Below are 9,987 nucleotides of genomic sequence, written 5' to 3'. Positions count from 1 at the left end.
AAATTGTTAGTGATTAATGTCACAATTAATGGTTGTTCAGGCAGCAAAGAAGGTCTCAAGCTATGTCATATTAACAGAACACCAACATCAGCATAGTTCATGCCATGGGGTAAAATTTCCATGTCCCTTTATGGTGCGATTTGAATACTACTTTGTGCAACACTAAGTAATGAAGCTACTAGTCTCACAAGGCCACGAGGTTGCAAATAAGTTGAACAACAGTGAACATTGAAGCTGTGAAGCCAAATAATCTTCACCTTGCTAGTGTTAGTACAATAGAACCGGATATAAACATCTGGGAAACAAACCCCGAAATCTGGTTCATGAGAATAAAGAGCCAAAGGCTGTACAAACCCCACATTCCTAAATCTTACACCCCTGAATCCTGATAAGAACATACGCTTGATCAAGAAAGCTTATTAAGGCCATGAAAGAATCGATGTTTTCGCCTCTTCGAGTGTCTCTGAGATTCTTTTGTCATGACATAGGGTACAAAATGTACCTGCATGGGCATAATGCACCATTAATTTATTACAACATTGCTCCACTCTATTTCGTCAAGACTAATTCAATATGAACAAACAAACGAGAAGTAACTTAAACGAATTTACAATATTCAAATTTACACCCAAAAAACGCGAACAGAATATCTTTAAAAAAAATAATCATACGAAACTAACATTATAAAAGCAAGAGAAAGTGAAGAAATGAAGCCACCATACTAGCTGAATACTGATCACAGCAGCCCCATAAAATGATGGGTTTTATTAAGCTGAATCAGCATGCACTTCAATATACGAAAAGAAACGCAACAATTTAAAATGTCATGCCCCTATTTGCAAACAGAATGTAACATGTAAACAAATCAAAAACATTTTCTAAAACAAATTATATCTGAAATTTTCATAATGTTTTTGTGCCCACAAATATGAGAATGAGCATAATTCCATTCCACAAGAAAGATTCCTTCAAGATTTTAATGAAATTAGAAGTTGAATGTACTAGAAAAGAGAATGCCACAAGGAAGCAAAATTATAGGAAAAAGAAAGTTCTTCTTACATAAAGTTTATGAGGCAAACCTGAGAATTATTTCGAATACCAAAATTCTGAAGCACAAACCCATCATCAAGGAGCTTTTCATTATGGTATGACAGACAATAATTAGCCCAGACGTGCTTCCTGCGATTCCATTATTTTTACAGTGAAAAAGAAATAAAAAACAATGTCAATAATTTTTCTCTCCTTTTCTTTTCTTAACAAAGTAGAGACAATACATTGTGCAATATAGAGTTATCCAAAAACTTAATCCCAAAATATTAGCTTTTTCTAAGAAATTTCCAACATTGCTAATAAAAGTATAGGAAAAGAACCTCAATCTCACCAAGATATATGGCGGTGACCCATCTTGGATTGTTCCATGTCATTTACTTTCTTCTTAATCGCAAGTTTCAAATCCTTGACTGTCGCTGAGTTCATCACTGTCACATCTTCACCACCAAAATCAAAAGATTCAACCCAATTGAGCATTAACTCTTTCCCATATCCACATTCATTTTGCAGGGAAACAAAGTGAAAAAGCAGATTGAGTAGGCTCCCAAAAAGAAAAGGTGCGGGATGAAAGACAAGTATTACCAAACGATGTTCCATCTAGTTTGAGAACAGAAATGCGCATGGCACTACCCAGCTCAAGGTTGATGAGAGTGTCCACATCAGCCAATGTTGGCTTCTTTGGGACATCAGTGAGTATGGGATCTTCTAGCAGGGCAGTGAGCATAGATTGCAGTTTTGCCTTCTTCACACTGCTTGAGCTATATTCTTCCATTAGCTCTCTTACTTCCTTATACTACAAATGTCTGCAAGTGATGGAGAAGATTATCTAATGGGAATAACACTTCACCACTATTTCTAGATCAAAGCATAAAACCTCAATTCTATAAGATTCATAAACACCAAAATTTGATAAATTCTATCACCAAATGTAACTTTATGTCAGGCCTCAACACATTCCATGGAGCCCGAGGAAGGAAGCAGCATTCTTCAAAGCTCTGTGAACAGTGTGGCTTTCTCCAACTTTTATATACACTGATGATTCCCAAAACTTACCCAAAGTTATACCCTGAGCATGTAACTAAGTTGCATCAGGACTGGTCCTAAATGTATGAATCATTACAACCAATTCAACCATTACAATATGACAAGCCAAATTCGCAAAACAAAAAAGAGCAGGAAGTTATGCATTACTAGAAAGTCACAATAGCTTTCTTTTCATTTGGCACGTTGAACACATGCTAAAGAAATTGATTTTAATTTTTCAACTGAAGAAATTCACAGTTGCAATCCAATGATGATTAGTGCTTGTGCTCAATACAAAAACAGTATTGTCGATATGATGTTCCTCCTATTGGCTGTATGAACACTATTGAATCCATAGGCGGACCTATATTACACTCTGAAATCTTTGAAATATGCATAGTTGATATAATGTCCTTTTAATTTTTGTTCCAGATACTTTGACATAACTCGAGCCGAGTCATTTACGAGATCATGTATCACAAGTACCTTGAGAATTTCCAAATTTGATGATAATATAAAAAGATTAATAAACAGAATGCCAAAACACAACAAATCCAACATTGCAGGGGAAAAACAATATCCAAACCATACAAGTCGCTAGTAATCAAAATGAAGAGGGAAGAAGTGTAATAGCCAATTACACACCACTCAAGCAAAAGCTAGCACAAAAAAAATAAACTCAATATGTAAATATTCCCAAATCCAAAGGTGTCAATATTGAACGATTACACGACCAGATTCAAAACGAAATTAAAATGAAAAGTTTAAAAGAAAGCAAGAACAGCGGGAACAGATGACGCGGGGAAAAATTCAAATCAAGATTCAAAACACCAGATTGAACAAATCAATCTCACCGGATTTCGGGAGTAGAAAAAGCCCTAGGATTCGAACCCGAGAACAACCATGCAGGGCTGACAACGGTGGACGGCGTCCAACGGAGTATGGGATGCTTGTTCGTCGATTAGGAGAACTGGATCCGCTACTCCCGAGGAAGGGTTTTATCTGGGTTTATAATTAATTTTCGGAAGAATTTGGTATAGGCCCAAAATTAATTATTAAAACAGCAAAATTAATTACTCTAAATAATAAAATTTATTTTATAAATTTATACCAGACTCTTCCATATTAAATAGTATTAAACTTCTGGGTGTACTAAATATAATTTTAATTTTTTTATTTTTTTCAATTTTTTCAAATAATTAAAAATAACCTTAAAATTGTGCCATGTTGAATAATGAATAGAATTAGAGGAGAAGAATGAAATTAACCAAAATAATAAAGTTGAAAAAACACTATATATTAACACATCATCTTACGTCATATTAAGGACAATATATATGTACTTAATTTTATATACTTAATATTTTTATCTAATCAAGTCATAACAAATAAATTTTAATACATTGATAATAGTAATAATAAGAATTTATTATTAAATAAATAATCTATAAAATATTCACATTGCTGGAAACAAGCTTTTTAAATATACAAGATTAAGCATATAATTTCTTTCTTATATTAACACAAATATACATGAATAGTGAAGATAATAGTTAAAAATATATAAAAAATGATGAAATGTTAATTTTACAAATATTTATATCATATATAAATATATTAAATATTCACTTGTAATAAAATATAAACATTGGTAAAAAAACAATTCATCTTTTATAAATACATAAACAAAATAATTATAAAAAAATAAAAAATATCATGAAATATTTTACATTGACATTTATTAAATTATGTTAAATCAATTTTATATTAAAGTAAATAAAATAAACAAAATTAAATTTACAAAAAAAAGAAAAAAATGAAATATCAATTGCTATAAATTTAAAAGATTACTTTTTATACATTAAGAATACTACTTGTAACATTTTTAATATATATATATATATATATTAAAAAAATAATAAAATTAAATTTTAATCTTTATTTAAACTTCACCTTCATTTTAATATAATGGGGGATGACTCGTATTATTAATTTAATAGTTTGAACGTGTCATTAATTGTATATGATCTGCATGCTGCGCATGCCTCTGGTAATGTCAATATATAACTAGCCTACCTGTCAGAGCCTGGGAGGATCCCTTCGTTTGAAGTACAATATTATCAACAGCACATGGCTGCCAACATGGTGGCCACCGTCCACTGTAACCCAAAAAATAAAAAAATAAAAATAAAAATAAATCAATGAAGGTTTATATTTCCAGGGGCAAGGCGAGCAACAAGTTGCGACTTCCGGTGGAAGTTAAAAACTGAGAATTGGTCCAATTAGTTACTCCGTTTTTGTTTTTCGCGGGTCAAGGTAACCATTTTTTTTTTTTTGAAAAATTGAAAGTCATATATATATATATATATAAATCTTTTTTGCCGGTCAAGTTATGGTAGAAAATGAAGATCCTTTTCTGTAATTAAAAGTTATCTTACCAAGTGAATGTGGCAAAGATGAGAGCAGTCTGGATCTCTCAAGCATCATTCCAAGATTCAATTCCTGGAAGTGTTTATAAAAAAATATTAATTGAAAGAGGATAATTCTTTAAATGGTGTTTAGATTTCTCACGCAATGAATCTCAACTGCAAGTTGTAGGAATATCTTGGGCAACAAAAAAGAACTCAAAGTCAAGTTTTTAAAATGGCCCAACTAAAATTGACGGAACGGAGAATGTTGATGGCCCAATTTTACATGTATTGTTGGGCCAAGTTGGGCCCATCTTATTTCCCCTACCTTGAGAGTCAGAAAAGAGTCAACTCACCTTAGTAAGCCACGTAGGATCCACATAATCTTATTGTCATTTATAATGATCATTAGTTAATATTACACACATTTTTTCACATATCATATAGGAATTAAAAAATATGTATAAGCAAAAATTTAGGTAAATTGAACCCTAAAGCTCACATCCAACATTCTCATTTTGCATACTTGCATGTTATCTTTGTGTAGGATATCCTCTAAACTATAGGATGTAATGAAATTTTTGAAGACACCCTACACAAAGATGAGTTCATCATTTTGCATTCTCGTGTGTGTGTTTTTTAATATTTTTTTAAATTAGGGAGACAAAGAAATTCAAGCTTCTTTGTTTTGAATCTGATGAAAAATCCATTAAAAAACATCAAAATTAATGGGGAGAATTGGGTGAAAAAAGATTTAGTTGAAAGGGAAATTATGCCTAAGGACCAAGCTAAATTGAAGGATCAAAATGAATATTTTATTCATGAAATAATCTCTGCACTTGACCAAGATGTCCCTATTTTGAAAAGGCAAGTAGAGAATGATAAAGATCGTTCGTCCAGAATCATCTTCAAGTTCATTGATCCCAGACCCTTCGCTGCTATCGTGTCCATCGCCCACATCGACTTGTTGTCTACCACACCCTTTGACACACCTCTAGGTACTTTATTGAGAACATAGAGGCACTTCAGGTTCACCAATCCTAGACCCTTCACTGCCATTGTGTCCATTGTCTATGTTAGCTCATTGTCTACCACCCACTTCGACGCCTTTGGGTACTTCATCAAGAATGCAGAGGCACCATCAAGAAGCTATTCGCCTGGAGGATCATGCAAGGATTGGTGTGAGATCTAATTAAAGAATCTAAACACTAGCTAGGGAGATATTCACTACTTGCTTCATCTACCCTAGCTAACGTGAGAACTTGGATGAGTGCACCCTCAACTCGTCCATGTACTTCATCCTCAAGATCAAGGGGATAGTCAAGGTAAGCACATGTTTATTGGTTTAAGGTTTAGCATACTCTTTCTCTCTCTCTCTAAGCCTCTTGTTTTCTAGTATTGACTCGCATAGATTATATTCACCATAGTTGTATTGTCACAATGTTTTTTGACTCTTAGGTCTCATATTGATAGGAAGCTTTTTTTTTTTTTTTGCATCTATACTTAGTTTGCCTATTGTGCATATGGTTATTTTAGGCTAAATTAAATGGTGATTATCTTTGAAAGCTTATGTAAAGCTATGCAATGAGATGGATGTGAAAGTTATAGATCTTTTTATTGCTTTGCAAGGTATAGATGATTGGATGAATACTTGTTTTATGTAAGTTTCCTTGATTTGTTGCCCTCACTCTTCCGTTTTCTCATATAATCCATGAAGTTCCAAACATGAGTCATTTTGCAGTCAAATTGTTGAATGTCCAAATCTTTTCAAGTATCTTGTGCATGCTTTGCTTTCTTTTTTTGGCTAGTTTAAAGCAAAAGTCTTTGATCTTAAACACATAAAGATCACTAAACAATCTTTATGAAATCACTCCTGAACACCATTTTCATTATCTCTCTAAGTGGACTTTGCATTGTTAAAGTTCAAATGAACTCTACCAACTCTTAGTGTCTTTATTTGATTTGTCGTCATTCATCAAAATTTATAGTTTCAGTGGAAATTACTAATCACTCTTTTGTTCCAAGCCATTATAATTTAAATGCTCTCTAGTTTTTGATTTCCATGTCACTTGGATTAGTTACAAGCCTTTATTGGTTAAGCTAATCATTTTTTTAAGGGTTGTAATAGAAGTTTTACAAACAAGCCAAGCCTGGTGCTAAATGAAAAGACAAGAAAAACTAACTTTGTCTAAGGCTTTTTTTACCTTTTTGAATTGGAAAGAACAAAACTTAGATGCGTTATTAAATTGACTATTGTTTGGCTTCATGAGTCACTAGATTTCCCTTTTCTCTCTAGCCATTTTGAGGATTGTTTTGAAATTATTTGTATCACTAAAGAAATTATATCTCATCTTGCACTACATGGAATACAGCTTCTCAAGAGATACTTTCATAAACAAGTTTTCAATCTTGAAAAAATGGGGACACATGAGGAATTGATTCATATGGCTACATTAATCTTTATTGAGATTATTCAACAACCATCAAGATTTCTTTATAAAGGATAATTGAATCTCTCACGAATCTAATTTCATTTCATTATCATTTTCAATTATAAAGGAAAAGGAGAACTGAACATATATGAGCATAATAAACAAATCAAGCATTTCAATTAAAAGGAATTTCTATCCCATTTATCATAATCTCCATAAGCATATTGAATTGAGATACTACAAAAAATAATATTCATAACCTAACTCTGATGCCATGTGTTAGCGTTAGTATTTTAATTCATATAAGATAAATAAGATTAAGTGATATAATATGCGCATCTAAAGAATCCATGTCTAATTATGACTCCTCAATTATCTCGAGTGTAGAAAGATTCACAACCTACTAGACCCTTTTAGTTTGTAGAGAGTTTAGAGATAATGAAGATAGTTAAAAAGTCTTGTCTTGTCTTAGTAATTGACTGATTGACTTATATGGACTAGATCAATAACTGCTTTGATAAATTAATTAATTATTTAATCTCACATTACCCTTGAATCAGTTAGTTAAGAGATAAAAAATTACTGATAGTTATGAGATTGTAGGTTGGGCCTCTATCCATTGAGCTCACTTATGTGATTCACTAATTATAGTCTATACAAAAATAAAAAGACCAATCTATTTGAGCTTATTAATTAATGCAAATTTATAAATATTTATAAATATTCCAACATCTAATTAAACTGTTGCAATCAAGAAAAAATAGAAGGATTTGAATATATAAATATTATTAAATTATTTCCTGAAGTGATGTTCCTTTTATGCAGGGAAAGAAGAATTTAGCATCTAATTTTTCTACTATGTAGGAATAGAAGGATGGAGATAAGACAATGAGGAAAAGAGATAGGAAGAGGTCTTGTATATGACAAAATCTAGTTGAAAGAAACCATTCATTGTGAGAAAGTTATGAACTAGGGCATTGACAACCTAAAGTTTATTTCTCTCTCAATTTTATTTGAAGTGAAATTTATTATATTTAATTTTTATGTTTAAATTTGATTTGGATTCATGTTAATATCTTGTGCCTCTAACCTATGAGACCAATTTTATCTAAATTTACAGGTTATTTCTTTTATAATTTCTGATAATGTCATTTATTTCATTAATTATTAAGAAAACATAACTTTGGATCTATGTAGACAAAGTTTTGAAACTACTCATTGTGAGAAAGTTTTGAACCAGGGTGTTGACAAGCTAAATTTTATTTCTTTCTTGATTTTATTTGAAGTGAAATTTATCATATTTAATTTTTATGTTTAAATTTGATTTGGATTCATGTTAATATCTTGTGCCTCTAACCTATTAGACCAATTTTATCTAAATTTATAGGTTATTTCTTTTAGAATTTCAGACGATGTCATTTATTTCATTAATTATTGAAAAAACATAATTTTAGATCCATGTACCCTGCTTGAGTTTTATTATAGATCCATACACTTTTTTTTGTATTTTATGTTCCTATATTTTTGTTTTTGGTTGTTTTAGATCCTTCTATGAATGGTGTTATAGAGACCTAGAATACCAAAAAATAAAAGTATAGAGACTGAGAACAAAAAAAAAACAGAGATCTATAATAAAATTTGAACAAAGTGCAGAAATTTAAAATTATATTTTTCCTTTATTGTTTATAAAATTTAACTAGTTCAATAAAAGAAATTCGTGGATCCAACATTAATAATTTTAAATCTTTCATTGAGGGAAAATTTTATTAATGATAGTAAAATTTGAGACGGAAAATAGAATGGGATAAGAATGTGAATAGAAATGAAAATAAGTTTTAAGATATACGTTTGATAAGTATGAAAATATAAAAATATATTTTCTCAAATGATATTCGGTAAAAATAAAATAGAATTAATAAGGTTTAAAAGATCATAATATCCCTTAAAGAATGTTTTAAAAAAAAACACACACACACAAGTATGCAAAAGTGATGAACTCATTTTTCTGTCGGATGTTTTCAAAAATTTCATTGCATTCCATAACATCCCATTGACTTGATGATGAAATGAGTTCAGAAAATTTTCTCCCTAAACAATAGGTGAAGGAGTGAAGAATTCAAATTTCAAAGAACCAAACTTTGGAAAAACAAGATTTTTCTTTCCATTCCATTTCCGTTACATCCAAACATGTAGGCCCTATTTGGTATAAGTGATTGAAGGAAAAGGACTGGCCAATGCCACTTTTTCATGTTTGGGATAAGGGAACGAACAATTTCAGGCTAGTCCCAATCCCATATAGGTAGGATTACTTAGTACCATCGTGCCCCATGGTATTTTAAAATCACTTCTAGGTTTGAAATTTCAAAGACAAAATTACCCCTATACTCCCCTCATCGTCTCCACCTTTGTGAGCATTGAGTGGTCAATCGCTCTCCTATCCCATGACTCTACTTTTATTCTAGCTCATCAGCACTGTATGAGTTTCCCTTCTCTCCATTTGGTGTCATCCTTGCTTTCCTCACACCACTATCATCATCTCACTCAAGCTCCTCTAAGCTGTGCAAAAAAAAAAAAAATAGAAGACCTATGACAATTTAGCTCAAATTTGAGAAGAGCCATTACAACAAGAGTGAGAAATTGAGACTAGAGCAGGAAGAAGATGATTTCTCAGTGAAGTAGAAAGGCACATGTCCAAATCTAGTGAGTAAGAAGAGAAAAGTTGTGAGGTAAAGGAAGGAGGCAAGCTGTGAGGTAGTGCAAGACTAAATCTGATGATTGGAAGGCTTGAATGGATGGATTATTGAGAGGTGAGTGAGCTATGAGGTAGCATGACTAGATCTAGTAGCTTGCCATTGGTTGAAGGAAGAAGACGAGGGTTTTGTATCCTTTAGGTTATTTTTTTTAATAATTATGGGGAATATTATAGTTTTTTTATAATTTATGTTTAATTATAAAATAAAATGAAGGAAAGTATTCCCTCCAATTATTATTTCATATCAAATATAATTTTAATTCATTAATCTCAATTCCAATTCTAATCTTAATTTCAACTTGAATCTTTTTAAATTCAAGCT

General features: G+C 31.4%; 1 protein-coding gene across 5 annotated transcripts; it reads right to left on the bottom strand.

The window, feature by feature from the left end:
* Positions 1 to 200: 200 nt before the first annotated feature.
* On the bottom strand, positions 201 to 3,074 carry LOC129298390 (U11/U12 small nuclear ribonucleoprotein 25 kDa protein-like). Of its 5 annotated transcripts, none has more exons than XM_054936782.1 (6): positions 2,928 to 3,074; positions 1,974 to 2,116; positions 1,633 to 1,853; positions 1,382 to 1,487; positions 1,080 to 1,179; positions 201 to 502 (listed from the first exon to the last, which is right to left on the bottom strand). In XM_054936782.1, exons 3-6 carry the CDS (start codon positions 1,820 to 1,822, stop codon positions 407 to 409), a joined length of 492 nt encoding a protein of 163 aa, XP_054792757.1. In that variant the 5' UTR covers positions 1,823 to 1,853; positions 1,974 to 2,116; positions 2,928 to 3,074; the 3' UTR covers positions 201 to 406. The 5 variants fall into 5 exon arrangements, with proteins under 5 accessions (XP_054792757.1, XP_054792760.1, XP_054792764.1 ...); XM_054936785.1 differs by having other exon boundaries at positions 1,984 to 2,116; XM_054936789.1 differs by lacking the exon at positions 1,974 to 2,116.
* Between the last annotated feature and the right edge of the window lie 6,913 nt (positions 3,075 to 9,987).

This window comes from Prosopis cineraria, unplaced genomic scaffold (genome assembly GCF_029017545.1).
Source record: "Prosopis cineraria cultivar Desert tree isolate PC_DT_omini unplaced genomic scaffold, ASM2901754v1 PC792, whole genome shotgun sequence".
Taxonomy (NCBI): Eukaryota; Viridiplantae; Streptophyta; class Magnoliopsida; order Fabales; family Fabaceae; genus Prosopis; species Prosopis cineraria.
Note: the sequence above shows the minus strand (reverse complement) of the source record. Positions and strands in the feature narration are given on the sequence as shown.

Coding starts and splice junctions, on each gene's coding strand:
- LOC129298390 (XM_054936782.1), bottom strand. CDS start 1,822: ATGGAAGAATATAGCTCAAGCAGTGTGAAGAAGGCAAAACTGCAATCT. Junction 1,180..1,381: donor GGTCACCGCCATATATCTTG/GTGAGATTGAGG, acceptor ATGGAATCGCAG/GAAGCACGTCTGGGCTAATT. Junction 503..1,079: donor GTATTCGAAATAATTCTCAG/GTTTGCCTCATA, acceptor ATGCCCATGCAG/GTACATTTTGTACCCTATGT.